Source organism: Telopea speciosissima, chromosome 8, assembly GCF_018873765.1.
Source record: "Telopea speciosissima isolate NSW1024214 ecotype Mountain lineage chromosome 8, Tspe_v1, whole genome shotgun sequence".
NCBI classification, from domain to species: domain Eukaryota; kingdom Viridiplantae; phylum Streptophyta; class Magnoliopsida; order Proteales; family Proteaceae; genus Telopea; species Telopea speciosissima.
In genome coordinates, this window is record NC_057923.1 from 565802 (window position 1) to 584371 (window position 18570).

The window sequence follows — 18570 nt, forward strand, 5'->3', positions numbered from 1 at the left end:
AACCAGCAATAAATTTGAACTTTTGGAACTTGTACGATTTCAGGTTCTGGTTCAATGCCCATACTAGCCAACTAACTTAGTCTCTAATGAGTCTGAGGTGTCTAGCGGATGACAACACATAAGCTTGGCATGCTGGATTGATGGCCTGCAGAGCCTCTCTCTGTCTTAGGCCGAGTGCCAGGTAAGGATCCCATCTTGCTAGTATACATATTATATATTCACTTAAAATGAATTATAGGGGCAGAATAGTCATTTCCACTTGTGGGACCCACATCCCCAGTGGAGAATCCAGTTCCCAGTAGTTACCCGAGTTGGGATTTCCCCTGATGTCATATGACATCATTTTATAGTTAAAAGAAGCCAATTAATGAGATAATTCTAGCTAGAATAACTTTTAAGAAATCAATTTAGAAAACAGATTTTTGGTTGACTAAACAAACAAGCCTTAGTTAACTAGTTATATAACCATCTCCTATTCACTATTCACAATTCCTAAAACATTAGAATCGATTCCAGCTCTTACAACCTTAGAGAAGAAAGGAGAAGAAAGGAGGAGTAACCTTACCTTGGGGCTTTGATTCTACACTTGGAATTGGAGCTTGGAAGTGCAATTGGAGTCCTTCCTGCACAAACTGATACTGCTACACACTGATTTCACTACTGATTTCAGCTAAGCCTTTAATTCCTGCTGCTCCCATCTCTTTCTTCTCAAATCCTAAGTCTAAATCATGCCTAAACTAAATTAGAAATTCTGCAAATGTAAACCTGTTTTTGAGTCAAATATTGGTTCAGGTGTGGCTGTGACCTGTGAACTACTTGTAGTAACCCAATTCACAGCTGAATTGTCCAAACCCCCAAATTAATTGTGGTTTTTGGAATTAACATGAAATTTATATTGACCCACCTTAGAAATTATCCAAAAAGTGAAATTGGACCCAAGCATGTGAAGATCCATGCAATTGGAACAAAACCCCTAAATCTGCCCTCTGAATCCGGTTCAACATTTTTGGACCAAAATGCCCCTCAATGCTTGGGTTTGACCTTAGCTTACTCCTGACTCTAATATGTGGTGTTTAATGTGATTCTAGGACTGTTTTTGCCTGTTCTTGACTGTTCTTATCTGGATTGCTGGAGTTTTCCTGTCCTAGGCTAGTCAATCGTATCAGGTAAGGGGATTTTGACTTTAATTTTGGCGTGTTTGTGATATTTAATTTCGGTTTGTTATGATTGCCAGGTCATGCATCATATTGATAACACTGATCATGTATTATTGTTAGCTTTAACTTCTTTGCATTAGATGTGCATGATTTTAGGTTGCATCTCCATATTGCATTTGCATTTACTACTTGATTCTTGGAATTTATTATGATGATGATAATGTTGGACAGAATTGCTGTATCTATTATGATTCATATGTCATCATGATAGTATGCATATGGTTAGGATTAGCATGAACCCAATGCTAAAATCCTTACCAACAGGGGTTGAGGTATTGGATAACCCGTGGTAGGTCCGAAGGGTAAATTCCAGAATGCCATTCACTGTCCCATGTTAGCGTGTGTACTCCGTTGTGGGAACAAACAGTAGGATTAGTCATTGGGGGTCTGCTGGGGTCCGATGTGTTCATTCCGGAACTGGCGGGTTTCCACCTTAGTAGAATGGTTTCGCTCGGGTGACCGATGTCTGGTTTTGTGTTTCCGGGACCGAGGATATCATTTTATTACAGTAGCACTTATACCTCATGAGACTTAGTATTGTTGTTAGAAGCATTCATAGTTCTAGATCATTCATCATGGACTATTCGCACTTGCTTATGTTTTTCCCTTGCAAGGCTCAGTGGAGCTCACCCCTGTGGATATCGTTATTTTTCAGATGACTTGGTTACTTCCGGTGGTGTATTTGCGGCGTTGGAGTGTGAAGTGCACGACGCTTCAGGCGCATGTGATGATTGCGCATTCTCTTGATCTTGTCCTGACAGTCCAGGCTACCTCCCCACTCTTTTGTGCTAATAAACACTATTGTATAGTTATAGTATACTTCTTGTTCAGTTATACCTTGTGGTACTTTTGTGAAATGTATAGTTGTATCACAAGCTTTATCTTTTATATAAATGAAATATCACTTAGACTTCTCTTATTACTGGTGTTACCTCTATTATTTAAATTGTTTTCGCTGCGTCTGATTATTGTATTTGAGAGATATTTTTGTAAATAGGGTACTGCACTTGTGATCCTGGGGGATTGGCTAGATGACAGACACATCCAGTCACACTTGGCCCTTATTAACCGGGCCGGGGTGTATCACCTTCTCCTCGGCTATTTGGAAGGGAGTCTTAGAAAAATGCTGGCCTAGAAGTCGAAGAATTCTTCCCTTCAGTAGAGAGTGCCTTTGGATAGATATGACTTTTGCTAGTTCTTCAATTTGCGACATAGTTGGAAAGTTAGCTTTTTGTGCCACCATCAATCACATCTGGATGGAGTATAACTTTAGGAAATGGACCTCCAAATCTCGATCTCATCAGCAGATTTGGGAATCCATCTCTTTTGAAATCAAAGCTCGTTTATCTTCGACTCCTCCCTCCTTTTGTAACGACTCCCCAAGGAATAGGCTTATTGTTGTCTCCAGGGATTTGTCCTCCAGTTCTCTCCAACCCTCCCCTGTTTGAGGACTTGGTCCTTCTTTTCTTTCCTTTTTCGCTCCCTAAGGGAGCTGCTGTTTTTTTTTTCTCTCTTTGGTGATGAAATTTTTTATTCACCCAAAAAAAAAGGCATTAGGTAATGTACCCGATACCCCATCTCCAATGTTGTTTCTTATGATTCTTTGTCTTCTTCCTATCGTGCCTTTATGTCTTCTCTTTCCTCTGTTTCTATTCCACAGAAGTGGCAGGAGGCAATTGTGAATCCAAAGTGGAAAGCAGCCATGATGGAAGAGATGAAAGCCTTATCCAAAAATGAGACGTGGGAGTTAGCAGTTCTTCCTCCGGGCAAGAAACCAGTAGGCTGTAAATGGGTATTTGTAGTCAAGTAGAAGATGGATGGGTCAGTAGATAGATATACAAGGCAAAACTCGTGGCCAAGGGGTTTACTCAAACCTATGGGATCGACTACCAGGAGATTTTTGCCCCAGTTGCAAAGTTGAACACTGTTTGGGTTTTATTGTCATATGCAGTCAATTTGGGCTGGGATTTGTAGCAATTGGGCATAAAAAATGCCTTTCGACATGGAGAGTTGGAAGAGGAAGTTTATATGGAGATTCCTCCAGGTTTTCCATGTGACAAGACTAATGGGAAAGTTTGGAGACTGAAGCGGGCATTATATGGGCTGAAGCAGTCCCCTCAAGCTTGGTTTGGCAGGTTCCATAAAGCAATGATTTATGTAGGGTACAAACAAAATAATGTTGATCACACTTTGTTCATCAAGCATCGGGGAGATAAGATTACCCTTCTTATAGTCTATGTCGATGACATAGTTGTGACCGGTAATGATGCTGATGAGATTTCTCACCTGAAGATTTTCTTACGATGAGAGAAATAAAAGACCTAGGACAGCCAAGGTACTTCCTTGGGATTGAAGTTGCCCATTCTTCCAAAGGCATTTTCTCTCCCAAAGGAACAATGTTCTGGACCTACTCTTAGAGACTAGTTTGTTAGGGGGACATCCTTGTGATACTCCTTTGGAAGCTACTACTCGTCTGAAAGAGAAAGATGGTGATCTTGTTGATCAGGGACGTTATTAACGGTTGGTGGGAAAATTGATCTATCTCTCCCACACTAGATCAAACATTGCATTTGCAGTGAATTTGGTCAGTCGGTTCATACATGATCCCTACCCCACTCATATGGCTGTTCTTCGTATTCTCCATGTGAAATCCACTGTAAATTTAAACTTTGAAACTTGTGTGATTTCAGATTCCAGTTCTGTGTCTATGGTTTCTTTAATGCTGTGGGCTGCATCAATAGAAGATATAGATCAACTCCTCGACTCACCTATGAAGGATTCCAGGGAGTCTTCACAGCTTGCTATTCTTGAGTCTGAGAACCCTGCAGGTGCCTTGTACCAGAGTTACTTGTGTCAGATCTGCTGGCTCGAGCGTATGCAAAATCTCTCCATTCCTAATCCAATTGTAAGTTATAAACTATCCTCACGTATATATATATATAAAATATTGATTAATTAGTATATAGGGGCAGAATGGTAACTGTTGTCTGTGGGACCCATGTCTCCAGTGTGGAACTTAGTTTCCCAGTAGACTACAAACATTATAATCCCAGACTACAAACATTGGATTCCCCCTGATGTCACAAGACATCACCCTAATGACTACTTATAGTTAATTAAATAACTAATTTATATAAAAATCAGATTTGAAAAAAAAATACTTCTTAAAAACTAATTTTATGATGGACTAAGGCAAACATGCATTACTTAGCATCTAATATAAATACAGAACTTAGTTTACTAATCATTTATTATCGAAAACTAAGACAAATCGATTCACCTTAGAACCTTGGAGAAAGAAGTGGAAGGAAGGAGAAAAGAGAAGAAGAAGAAGGAAAAGGAAGGCTTACCTTGGAGATTTGATCTTAGAATTGAAGCCTAGGTTGAAGACTACCATTAGAGAGACCTTAGATCTTATAATCAAGGCTGCCATCTTCAATACTACCATCTGCTGTATCACGTAGGTAATGAATACCCTTCTGTACTCTTCTTCTTCCTCTCAATTTTATTATCTTCAATTAGGTCTTAAACCCAATTCAGCTCTCAAACCATGGAATAAGTTAAATTAACCAAACCCTCTATTTTATCCTTGAATTTAGACCAAATATGATTCAGGTTGAGAAATTATCTGAATATTACTCGTTATCCTTCACCTATAAGTGAATCTAATGATCTATTAAACCCTAGAATGGTAAATTAGGTAAAATTAACCAAATCCCCAAATTAAATTGTTAATTTGAATATAATTACCACAATTCTACTGACCCACCTTAAATAAGGTCTAAACCATGAAATTGGATGTTTGCATGTCAAGATCCATAGACTACAAAGAAAAACCCCAATTCTGACTTTTGGACCGGATGGAGTTGCAGGCCTGCAACCGGTCGACCGTAGGATTTTGGCTCTGAATCCAGTCCATGATTTTAACTCTGTTTTGAACCCTGATACTTGGACTTTGACCTAGGACTCTTCCTATGTCTAATTTGTGATGTTTTGTGTCTATTTAGGACTGTATAATCCTGTCTTTGTGTGGTTTATCTGAAGTTTTGGAATTCTATCGGGCTAGACTAGTCTGCTATCTTAGATATGGGAAATTGAACTTAATTTTATGTGTTTGTGAATTAAATTGTGATTTTGTTAAGCATGTCATATCATGCATCACCAATACAACTCAGATCATGTATTTTATTAGCTTTTACTTCTTTGCATTAGATGCATTTGCATACAGCATTGCACTTGATACTGTACTTGGAACTGTATGATTTATGACGATGTACTGGTCAACTTATTATTATTCTTATTGATACATATGCCATGATGTTAGATTGTATATGACTAGGATTGACATAGTCCAGTACTACATCCCTTACCAACAGGGGAGAGGTGTTGGATAACCCGTGGTAGGTCCGAAGGGATGATTCTGGAATGTCCTTCGCTGTCTCATTTTCGAAGAACATTCCAGGTGTGGGAACAAATAGTAAGGTTAGTCATTGAGGGTCCGTTAGCGTCAAATGTTTAATGCCTGAGCTACCGGGTCTCCACCATAGTAGAATGGTTTCGCTCAGGTGACCGACGTCTGATTATGTGTTTCCAGGACCGGTGCTGTTATTCTATTACAGTAGTACTTATAACTCATGAGACATAGTATCCATGTTAGGAGCATGTTTATTTTAGGTCATTCATCATAGACTATCTGCATGTGCTTGCATGTTTTTCCTTGCTGAGCTCAGTGGAGCTCACCCCTGTAGATCCTCATATTTTTCAGACGATACTACTGCTGTTGCTGTTATTTCTGTGGGAGTTTCTTCTGCTCAAGTTATATTTTTGTAGATTTCTTCTACTTATTTCAAAGAGGTGTTTTACCTTTGTCTGGGGGAAGGATCCATCTCTACTAAGATAATCAGCCAAAAGATTGTCAGTATACTATTCACCAACAGTTAAAGCACCACGAACAGTACCCGACAAGACATTATTCATGAACAGTGTCGGCTAGTACGCCTACTTTTACTATTCGGATTTCAAAACAAAATTTCAAATCTGGATTTCTTTAATTAAGAAGAACAATGCTCTTCATAAGGGCATCATCTGCTCAGACGACATCGGCTCTTCTTTCATCATCTCTTCTCCTTTCGCCTTAGTTTGTAACTTCTTCCATCTTGTATTTTATGAATTTCTGATTCAAACGGTCGAGGCTCAAAAAGTTCCACGAGATTTTTATCGGGAGGGGGCAGAAGTTTTGTAGAGGTGACGTTTGTCAACTCATGTAAGCATTTCCAGCTAATAACAAGATTGTGGCAATCAGCATTCATACCTGTTCATCTAGTCTTAATTTTTAAAGCCACTAAATCACAAAGATTCAGCTCATGGATGGAGATGAAGAAATTTGGTTTGAGTTTGAACCAAACCGAACCATTAATCATATTTGATTCGATTTCACCAATTAGAGCATTTAGTGGCTCTTTGAGCCACTCCTTCAGCTTATGGAGTTGATACTCCGCTTCTTGTGGAGCACGATGTCTCATGCTCGTGTGACGACTACGCGTTCTCTTGAACTGCCTGACAGACCAGGCTATCACCTCCCTTTTTGCTATAAACACTTTTGTACACAGAGTCTATTGTAGATATGTCATTTGGTTTTGAGTTACTGTATGAGATGGCCTTTGTAACTCAACTTCACTTATATAAATACAGCTGTTTTATTATCTAGACTTCTTTAATACTGCATTTATCTCTATATTTAAATTGCTTCCGCTGCGTTTAAATTCTGTATTGTGATTATGATCGTAAATAGGGTACTGCACTTGCGATCCTGGTTTGACATCCAATCACACTTGGCCCTTATGAACCGGGCTGGGTGTGACACTCCATTACTTGAAGTCAGCCCTAGGAAAAGGGATTCTCTTGTCTCCATATGATCATCTTCGCATTGAGGCTTACACTGATGCTAACTGGGGTAGTAATCCTAATCGAAAATCTACTTCAGGTCATTGTACGATTGTAAGAGGTAATCTTGTCACATGGTGTAGTACGAAACAGAATCTTGTTGCATCCAGTACTAAAGCAGAGTTCCGTGCTATTGCCCAAGGAATCTGTGAGTTATTATGGCTTCAAATTTTACTTCAAGATAATTATGTTCATCGTCCAATGATTTTGTACTGTAACAACAAAGCAACAATTAGCATTGCCCATATTCCAGTATGGCATGACCGTACCAAACACGTGGAGATTGACAGACACTTCATCAATGAGAAGTTAGAAAGTAGACAAATTTGTATACCTTTTGTGAAGTCAGGTGATCAGCTTACTGATGTCTTCATAAAGGATTGAGTGTAACGATGTTTCATCCTAATTTGGTCAAGTTGGACATGTGTGATATCTATGCACCAACTTGAGGGGAGTGTTGAGTAATGTAATCCGAATGGGCATGTTGGGCTTTTTCCCCCATAGCTTATAGAGTTGGCTATGAGGGGGCTTATTTGTAATTTTATCCATTCTTTGAATGTTATAAATAAAAGGGCTAGATGATCACAATGATCATTCAAGCATTGCATCCTCAATTGTTCTGCTAACAAGTTTGAATTAAATTTCCAAGATGACACCTTCTGCCAGAAGGTTGGATGCAGCCAACAGCTGCAAAAGCAATGATATGGCAACTTGTCCAGGTTTCAAATTTCCCATACGGAGCCTGATGTAGATGAGTAGATCAATGGGAGAGGAACCAGCAGTCTATCCAGATTCTTTCCCCGATCGAGCAAGTACTTGTGGGCCATATTATGATAATATTTAAGCCCAGATATCCAGTCCCGTTACGTAATCGACGAGCAGAGACTTTGAGCCAGATTTGTGGGGCCCATAAAGCCCATGCATGGAGAGGAGTTTGAGGAATATTAAACTAGATTTGTTGGTCCCATCCTTGCCCTGCATGGAGAATACTCTTGGAGCAGTTGCTGTTTGCATGGAAGACAATCTATTTTGATAATTTCCGTTTAGTAGTTGCTATGTTATTTACTTTCTATTCTTGTTAGTTCCTATTTAGTAGCTGTTAAGTATATTTTTTAGTTGCTATTTCTGATGTAATTTCAGTTTAGGATAGTTTCTAATTTCATCGGATTGTAATATGTAATACCACACAAGGGGGAGAGGTCTCCATAGACCTCACAATATGATGAATTAAAAAGAGTGGTTCTTAACCATGTGGTTTTGTGAGGCCCAACCATCTATCCTATCCCCATCTTCTTCTTCTTCTTGTTTCCTATTTCTTTGATTTCTTCTTGCTACTCTTTCGTTGACTGCAACAACCAAGCTTTGAGAGGCCTCGAAGCATGATGCAGATCTGAAGGTGTATTCAAGGAAGAAGAAGAAGAAGGCTGCTGCCTAAGCAGCCACACTTTTTGGTCTTGGGTTGTTGAGTTATTTTGTCTCATTTCAAGTCCTTATGTCTTTGTATGAACCAGTTGGTTCAGTTTAAGTTGCGGTCCAGTCTAGTGGTCTAGTTGAAGTTAGTTACCTTGTATTTTCATTATTAGTAGTTACTTTCAGTTTTGTCAACAGGAATAAAACTAGAGCTGAATGCTCGGATGATCAAAGACTGATCCCAAGCTGTATATTTATAATAAAGAATAAAACATTACATGGACAGAATTGCCCCAACATAGTCGACTCTAATAATGAGTCAGCTGTACATAGTAAAGAGAATAATAAAAAGGGAAAAAGTCCAGAATACCCCCACGGTATTCTGGCCCATACAATCCAACACTCCCCCTCAAGTTGGGGCATATATGTCATGCATGCCCAACTTGACTAAGATAGGAAGAAACACTTTGCCACTTAATCCCTTAGTGAACACATCGGCTAACTGATCAGCAGACTTCACAGAGGGAACATAGATGAGTCCAGCTTCGAGCTTCTCCTTAATGAAATGTCGGTCAACCATCACATGCTTAGTACGATCATGCTAGACAAGGTTATAAGCAATGCTAATGGCTGCTTTATTATCACAATAAAGCATCATGGGAGGATGGACACAAAACCAATATCCTGCAACAATCCTCTAAGCCATAGAAGTTCACAAATTCCTTGTGCCATCACACGGAACTCTACTTCAGCATTGGACCTTGCCAGAACATTCTGCTTCTTGCTACGCCATGTGACAAGGTTCTCACCCACAAAGGAACAATAGCCAGAAATTGATTTTCTATCAGTGGAGCCAGTCCAATCGGCATCAGTATAAGCTTCAACCTTCATATGACCATTGGGAGAGAGAAAGATTCCTTTTCCTGGAGCAGACTTCAAATACCGCAAAATACGAAGGACTGCCTCCATGTGAGAGGAATAGGGATCATGCATAAACTGGCTCACCAAACTTACAACAATGGCTATGTTAGGTTGTGTGTGAGAGAGATAGATTAGTTTGCCCACTAGTCGTTGATAATGACCCTTGTCAACAGGTTCACCCTCTTTCTCCTTAAGTCTTGTAGTAGCATCCATAACAGTATCTGAAGGATGAAACCTAGCAACCCAATCTCAGACAACAAATCTAAGATATATTTTCTTTGAGAACGAAAAATGCCCTTCGAAGATCAAGCAACTTCTATCCCTAGAAAATATTTTAGAGTCCCCAGATCCTTTACTTCAAACTCACGGCCAAGGTAGAGCTTCAAATGCTTGATAGCACCACCATCATTACCAGTGACCACAATATCGTCCACATAAACTATGAGAATAGTTACCTTGTCACCAACTCGTCTAATGAACAAAGTGTGATCAGCATTACTTTGCTTATAGCCTGCTGAAATCATAGCCTTGTGAAATCTGCCAAACCAGGCTCTAGGTGATTGCTTCAACCCATAAAGGGCACGGTTCAATTTAGAGACCTTGCCCCTAGTCCTGTTGTCAGAGAAGCCTGGTGGAATATCCATATATACCTCTTCCTCAAGCTCCCCATGGAGGAAGGCATTCTTTACATCCAACTGTTGAAGATCCCACACAAGATTTGCAGCACAAGAAAATAACATCCTCACAGTGTTGAGTTTCGCCACTGGAGCAAAGGTCTCCCGATAGTCAATTCCATAAGTTTGAGTGAACCCCTTTGCAACCAGACGTACCTTATATTGATCCACTGTACCATCAGCTTTCTATTTGACCACAAAGACACATTTACATCCAACTGGTTTTTTTCCCCCAAGGAAGAGCCACAAGATCCCACGTATTATTTTTGTGTAGTGCTCTTATTTCTTCCAACATTGCTACCTTCCACTTTTCATTTATAGATGTTTACTGCCAATTTTTAGGAATCAAAACAGAAGAAAGAGAAGATACAAATGCACGAAAAGAAGGAGAAAGAGAACTATAAGAAACAAAACGAGATATGGGATGCGGAGTGCAAGTCCTAATACCTTTGCAATGAGCAATAGGTAGGTCGGAAGAAGAGGGCTTACCATGAGAGGAAGGATCTGGATCTTAAGCCGGCAACTAGACGGGTATTGGTGCTACAGTGGATTGAAGTTGCCCCCTTTTGGTCCCACCCTTTTTATAGGTGATCATATTGTGGTTGTCAATCCTATTCTGAAACTCACCAATAGTTCTTTGGACTGGAGTCAGCTCCCCCTAAATAGGAACATTAACAACACTCTTTTCCATGGTCTCCCCCTGTAAAGGATTCCCTTCGAATGAGGGCGGGAACAGCCAGAGGACATTGGGCAGCAATTAAAGGAGGTTGAGCAGCATTCAAAGGAGGCTGGGCAGCAGCCATGGGGGGCTGGACAGCAGCCGTAGGGGTTAGAAAAGGAGAAACCTCAAAAGGCAGCAGATCTTCACTAGAACTCTCCCTCTGAAAAGATGGTAAAGAATAATAAGAAAGGGTCTCATGAAAGACAACATCCATACTGACCAAAGTACGGCGGGAAGGGGGATGACAACACTTATAACCCTTCTGGGTTGGAGAATAACCCAACAAAATGCAACCTAACCCCCGAGGTTCAAGTTTGCCGGGAGATTTTGTATCTCTAGCATAACACACACAACCAAACACTTTGGGAGTCACAATAAAGGAGGAATTCCCCATTAAAACATCAGCTGGGCTACAGGAGTCAAGAACCTGAGAAGGTAATCTATTGATGAGATAGGCTGCAGTGAGAACAGCATCTCCCCAATATTGAGATGGGACATGCCAAGCAAACATCAAAGCCCTGGCCACCTCTAACAAGTAGCAGTTTTTCCTTTCTGCCACACCATTCTAGGCAGGAGTATCAACACAACTAGTTTGGTGAACACTACCATGGTCAGCTAGATATTTTTGAAAGTGGGATTCTTTATACTCAGTTCCATTATCACTTCTCAATATTTTGAGAGTAGCCTGGAATTGCATTTGACCCATTTTATGAAAATCTTGAAAATATTCAAAAATCTGATTTTTTGTGTGTAAAAGATACACCCATGTATTCTTAGAGTGACAGTCAATAAAAGAAACAAACCATCGATGACCAGAAAGACATGTTTTACGACTAGGACCCCAAACATCAGAATGCACCAATTGAAAACAAGAAGAACTCCTTTTATTTGATGAAGAATAAGTTCAAGGTGTCTATTTGGCCAGAACACAAGCCTCAGAAAAAAAGTCATCCTTATTACATTGGGTGACCAAACTAGGAAATAAAAATGCTAAAATTCCTAATGGAGGGTGACCTAATCTAGAGTGTCATTGGTAAAGTTCAGAAGAAACCAAAGAGTTCTGGTGCAGTGGAGAAGGTATTGGTGGTGGAGAGTGACGACCATCTTCAAGCAAGTACAATCCACCATGTACTTTACCCAACCCAATCGTCTTCCCAGAGCCTAGATCCTGAAAAACACAATGGGAAGGAAAAAAAGTTACTTTGCAATTAAGATCACGAGTAATGACTACATTGCTCAAGTGATGACTCAGATGGGATTTCCTTTACCCTTTGTGCACTGGATTAGCTCTTGCATCTCTTCCCCAAAGTTCTCAGTTTTGGTCAATGGCAGTCCGGCAGGGTACTTTGGAGCCTCAGTGGGGATTCGGCAAGGCTGCCCTCTATCCCCTTACTTGTTCACTATTGCCATGGAAGTCCTCTCTAGACAGATCCAGCTTTGCACTGACCAGCAGCTCATCTCTCCTATGCCCACGTGGAAAGCCCTCAAGCTCACTCACTTGGCATTCTCCGATGACTTGATGATATTCTCCAAGGCTTCAATTGCCTCTTTAGAAGCTATCATGTTTTGTCTCCAGCATTTCAAAGAGCTCTCGGGCCTTCGCATCAACCCCTCCAAGTCCCTCATCTTATTTGCAAGAGTTTTTGATTTTGACAAAGCTGCCTTCCCTGCCGCTTCAGGGTTCCTTGAAGGCCAGCTTCCTGTCAAATACTTGGGGATTCCCTTGATCCTGGCTAGATTGTCTGCTCATCACTGCACTCCCATGTTGGATCTGATCCGAAAGAGACTTCAGCTCTGGAAAAGCAAGTTTCTTTCTTATGCTGGCAGGTTGGTTCCCATTAGATCAGTTCTGGAAGCTTCTTATATCTACTGGTCGGGTATTTATGGGCTTCCCCAAGCTACTATCAAGGCTCTTGAAGCTCTTATGGCTTCCTTCCTCTGGAAGGGCACTGACACCTCGAGGTTTCTTCATCCTTTGAGTTGGGTTGCTGTTTGCCTTCCCAAGAAGGAAGGAGGGTTAGGCATTAGGAGAATCAAAGATGTCAACTCAGCCGGTATCATCAAGCTTCTCTGGAAGATTGCCTCGAAAAAAAAGAGCATTTGGGTGGATTGGATTTATTCGGGTCTTCTCCGCCATGACTCCATTTGGACTGCCTCCTCTTTATCTGATGCCTCTTGGGTCTGGAGGAAGATTCTTGCCAGCCGTCCCTTGGTCCTTCAAGTCATTCGCTCCAACATTGGCGATGGTCGATCTACTTACCTATGGCTTGACAACTGGCATCCTAGGGGAATTCTTCTGCACCAGATTACCCCTAGAACCATATACTCCTCCGGCTTACATAAGCTTTCTTTGGTTGCTGACATTCTTGGTCACAATGGTTGGGCTCCCCCCCCCCCCAGCTGGCCCTTCCCTCATTGCTATCTGGAATGAGCTTCACTCTGTCTCTAGAAGTGCTGCTTCAAGAGGCGACTATGTTACGTGGTCTTCGAATAACTCTTACTCCTTCTCTTCCAAGGCTGCTTGGAATTTTGTTCGTCTGAAAGGCCCTTTGGCTCCGTGGTGTAGGCTCCTTCGGTTCAAACATCAAATTTCCTAGGCACTGCTTCACAGCCTGGAGAGTCTTCAACAACTGCCTCCCCACTCAAGCCTTTCTTCGCAGCCGCCAGATCTTAGTCTCTCCTGCTTGCTGCCTCTGCTGGAACAATGATGAAGACTTGAACCACCTTTTCTTCGAGTGCCCTACTGCTGCTGCCATTTGGAAGGGTGTTCTCCTCAAATGCTGGCCTTCTCGTAGAAGTATCCTTCCCTTCTCTAGAGAATGGATTTGGATTGATATGACTTTTGCGGACTCCTTTGCTTGTGACTTGGTTGGGAAGCTGGCGTTCTGTGCTACTCTCAATCATATTTGGATGGAGCGCAATTTGAGAAAATGGACCTCCAACTCTCGGCCTTTCCAGAAGATTTGGGATTCCATCTCCTTTGAAATTAAAGCAAAGTTATCTTCTATCCCCCCCTCTTCTTGTATTGACACCCCGAGGAATAGGACCATTGTTCATTCCTAGGGTCTCTCTAATGTTTCCTTGGTTCCTCCGGCTTCTGTTTAGGCTGGTTGGTTTCCCCCTTTGGGGCCCTCTGTATTTTTCTTTCTCCTCTCTTTTGGTAATGAAATTTTTATTCACCCAAAAAAAAAGATCACGAGTAATACTACTAATGGAAAGAAGGTTAGTAGTAAAATTAGGAATATGTAAAACAGAGGACAAAGGAAGAGAGGAAGTGCAATTGATGATTCCTTTTCCAGATATCGAAGAAAGGGAACCATCAGCAACTTTGACCTTATCTTTCCCAGAAGTGGGAGAATAACGATGGAACAGGCTAGAGGAACCGGTCATGTGATCTGTAGCTCCAAAATCTATAATACACGGATGGGAAGCTACAGAAACACAGTGACCACCAAATGGAATACCTGATCGGGCAAAGTGTGAGCCTGGAGTAGCAGAAGAGTTGGCAGTAGCTGCGGATGTAGTAGAGGCAGCAGCAGCAGAAGTCCTTGGCACACGAAGGAATGCCTGTAGATTGTCCTAGGATAGACCAGTGTCAATAGCATGGGTTATGGTAACAGACTCGGTATAACTGGCCTTGTTCTTTGGCTTTCTCTTGGCAGCCCGCGTACTCTCAAAGTCAGCCGATTTCCCATGAAGTTTCCAACATTTTTCTTTGATGTGGTAAGGTTTGTGACAGTGCTCACAAACAACAATGCCAGGAGTAGAATCACCAGAAGAGGTGCTAATAGGTGCAAGAGTAGCCGGGGCAGCAGTCTGGAGGGCTGATCTATCAGTAATAGGAGGGTGCAACATAGCAGCCTTACAGTTTTCCTCAGAGGAGACCAAAGCATATGACTGTTCAAGTGTGGGAAAAGGCTTATGGCCCAACACCTGAACACGAATCTGGTCATACTCCACATTCAGACCAGCCAGAAAATCATAAACCCGAATCTTGTCCACATGCTTCTTGTATGAAGTGATGTCAGCAGCTGTAGCCGGGTGATAATCAGAGAAGTGGTCTAATTGCTGCCAAAGACTACGAAAGTAGCATAATATTTGGAGACAGATAATTCTCCCTGTGTAGTATGTAGAGCCTTCTTCCGGAGTTCATACACCAAGGCATCATTGCCAAGTTGCCCGTAAGTTTCCTTGCAAGCAGCCCAAATCTGAGAGGCTGTATCAAGGAGAAGAAACCCATTCGCAAGGTCTAAAGTCATGGAGCCAATGAGGTAGGACATGAGCACGCTATTGTTTGCAAGCCATCTGTCTTGAGCAGCACCAGTCTCAGCGGGCATAATACTGGTGCCATTAATATGGCCAACAATGGCAAAGGAAGTAGAGCGAGACCAAAGCAAGTAATTAGTGCCATCGAATTTGATTAGGAGGAAAAGTATGATAATCTGATTTGCCTTGGCCATCACCAACAGAAGTAGCAGTCGAAGTAATTGAATCACCCATAATGACAACAGAGAAACCCAAATCGTAGAGAGGGACTGTGGATATGAGAAATCCACAAAAAACTCCAATATAATGTCCAGAAATAAGAGGAGAGACTCTGTGAAAGATACTCAGATGTGTCTCCAAGGATCAGCAGCAACAAATAGGTAAATCCCTGAGATTGACTTTTTTAGGGTTTTGAGAAAACCTGGAAAAAAAAATCGATCAAGGAGGAAGGCTTCAAAATTGCTGGCTGGAGATGGAGGCTTGGCTTAGAAACTGCTGCGGATATTGATCTTCAGTAAGTTGGAGTGATTCCTTGTAGTTGAGATTGAATCAGTCCAAAAAAAGTCTTCAAATTTCACAGATAGGAAGCAAGCCTCTATCGATCAGATTTTTAATAGCATGGAATGAGGTGAAGGAGGGCAGCAACTGGATCTATGGATCACCTCATCAGTGCTGCCCTATGTGAGAATGGAGAACAAAAGAGAAGAGAAGGAGAAGAGAGAAGGAAGAGAAGTGGAGAAGAGGAGAAGAGATCGAGAATGGGGCTGTGGAGAACCCTAGTTCAAAACCTGCTCTGATGCCATGTCAACAGGAATAAAACTAGAGCTGAATGCTTGGATGATCAAAGACTGATCCCAAGCTGTATATTTATAATAAAGAATAAAACATTACATGGACAGAATTGCCCCAATATAGCCGACTCTAATAATGAGTTGGCTGTACATAGTAAAGAGAATAATAAAAAGGGAAAAAGTCCAGAATACCCCCACAGTATTCTGGCCCATACAATCCAACAATTTTCATTGTTAGTAAATGTCAACAATTAGTTCACAACTACACATCAGTCTAGAAACTGATTGTGTCTTGTACTCCAAGCAAAGGGGAACCAAATTGGAAACTTCCTAATTTGAGAACCTTCTAATTTTGGAACCCTGCTGCTCCCTTCTATTATTCTATAAAGCAACCCAAGCGAGCACAAGAGAGCCCACGATTCCTGCCTCAACATCTTACTGCTGTTTGCATGCTTGCTTTCTCCCCCGGAGGTTCCTTAGTGTATGATCTAAGGTGGAAGGAGCTGGTGTTCGATCCAGTCTACTCCTTGCGGTGAGAAGTCCGGGAGGCTGTTATCAATTGTGTTCTTCATCCTATACTGTTCTACAGTCATTAGAAGGTCTTCTCCAACAATTATTTCACTATTGAGTAAGCCCAGCCATTCAACTCGGTTAGTTTCTAATTCTGTCCCCTTAACCTTCTAATTTCTTATTCCCCAAGTCTACCACTCCGACTCCAATGCACCCATCAGAACTGACCAATATTTTTATTGAGTTTTAGTCCATCCAGGAGGGGAATTCGATCAGAATTTCAGACCAAACTCACCACCTGATCTGCAGTTATTAATCTTCTCCCAACACACAAGATGAGACTTTACTACTGTGGAGCGGCTTTTCGCAAAAAGACAAGGGGGAAACTCAGTAAGACGGAGTAATAGACTGAGTTAAGTATTCTGCAGTTTTGAGCCCAGTTTATGAAATCGCCAAATCAGTAGGAAGACCTGAGCCCGCTGATTGCATAGAGGCCTTTGGCATTAACCCCTACTTTGTTTCAGACCTAAATCTCTACATCCCCGTCCTATTCCCAGTCCCTAAACTGCTGTCTACAATCTGACTTTCCTCTAATCTGTTTCATACCCTTTATCATCAACCTTATCACAGCCTAAGTGCTTCTCAAGTGTGATTCATTCCCTGATTTAAGGTCCTGTTCTGGGACCTGTCCTACTATGCGTTTTTTTTCTCTGATATTTGAACAGCAAAATCTGGACTGTTGAGTCCTTCTGAAGCTGGCCCTGAGGGCACATTTCTTAGCTTGTCGATGTGCTGTGGTGGAAATTTTCTGCTGCAACTTTAAGTCTTTGTAATTACAGATCCAGATCATATTTTGACAGTCTGCTGGTCTTTCTAGAGCTTTCCTTCGCTGATGGTTTTGGGGTGATCCAATGGCTGGTTTAGCCACAACAGTGAGTTACTAATCTAAGGCTTTACTTTCTAATTTCAGAGATCCTTGGTTATCTGCCAATCCAGCCATCAATTTGGGTTGAGCTTTTGAACTATTATAATCTAGTCTGAAAGCACTTCACTCAACCAGAAGTTCAGGCCTATCCGAAGGACTGACTTCATATTTCTGTACCTGTTTATTTTCCCTGGTTATTAACCTGTTTTCTGACAGCAGATAGTACTGTTTCTGATTCTGTTCGTCTCATCTGAAGCTGGGCATTGATCAAAACACTGTTAGGCCTAGTTGAGGGTCTTAAGAGTTGATTACCTTGCTGGTTCACCTACTGTTGGGTGTCTCTGTTATTTTATATTGCTGGAACTGGTGGTATATTATACTGATATTGATGTTGAGTGATCCTGTTGTGGGATTGGTTCCTAATTGATTAATTTGGAACTGGTTCTACATTATAGCCCCATCATTGTGAAATGTAAACTAAGCTACATCTTTGACAATATATACTAACTGCAGTACTGCAGTGAACAAGCATACTTAACTTGCAAGATCTAAAAAAAGAACTCAGAACTTCCAACATTTAACCAAAAAAAAAAAAAAAAGATCAACTTCATATAATAAAGGATAAGAATTCAATCAAAACCTTTATTTCCAATTGATGCTTCTTTAACTCATTAGCAGATAGGCTTTGAACATCTTGTGCTGTTTCCTTCAATTTGGCAGTATCAGAATGGCCTGAGTTCACAAAAATAGACATGGTTTTTTACTGTTGATGGTATTAATATAAAGGAGGGGCTTCCAATGACTCAATAAAATTGATATCATACACCTCCAGTTTTCAAATGAACTAAAAAAAGATTGAATTAAATGAAAAGAATTATATACGTGAAAAGAAAAAGTATATTAAAAAAAATAGAAAAGTATGTCCAATCAAGGTCCACTCCGAATCCGTTATGAGTTGCCCAGCATTCAACAAGAAGCCATACAAATGAGCACTCTCTCCACAACAAATGGGCCTCATCAATAAAATTTTGCTAAATTGCCCCAACGCTCAGCCCATCTCCCAAAATTCATACCTCAACGCAAGCTTAACCGCTTTCTTGTTAATGAAGCCTGGCTCACTACCCTTCCCCACTCCCATGCTTCCTTTCTTGTCCAAGGTCTTTCCGATCACTGTCCCTGCCTCGTTTCCCTA

General features: G+C 41.2%; 1 protein-coding gene across 3 annotated transcripts in view; it reads right to left on the bottom strand.

The window, feature by feature from the left end:
- LOC122672799 (hsp70 nucleotide exchange factor FES1) overlaps nt 1-18570 on the bottom strand; it is a 70186-nt gene that overhangs the window by 46206 nt on the left and 5410 nt on the right. For 2 of the 3 annotated variants that reach the window (XM_043870292.1, XM_043870290.1), the window contains exon 2: nt 18019-18110. The exons of the other annotated variant lie outside the window; for it this stretch is intronic. In XM_043870292.1, coding sequence (XP_043726227.1) covers nt 18019-18110 — 92 coding nt within the window. The remainder of the gene's footprint in view (nt 1-18018; nt 18111-18570) is intronic. 3 annotated transcript variants of the gene reach the window in all.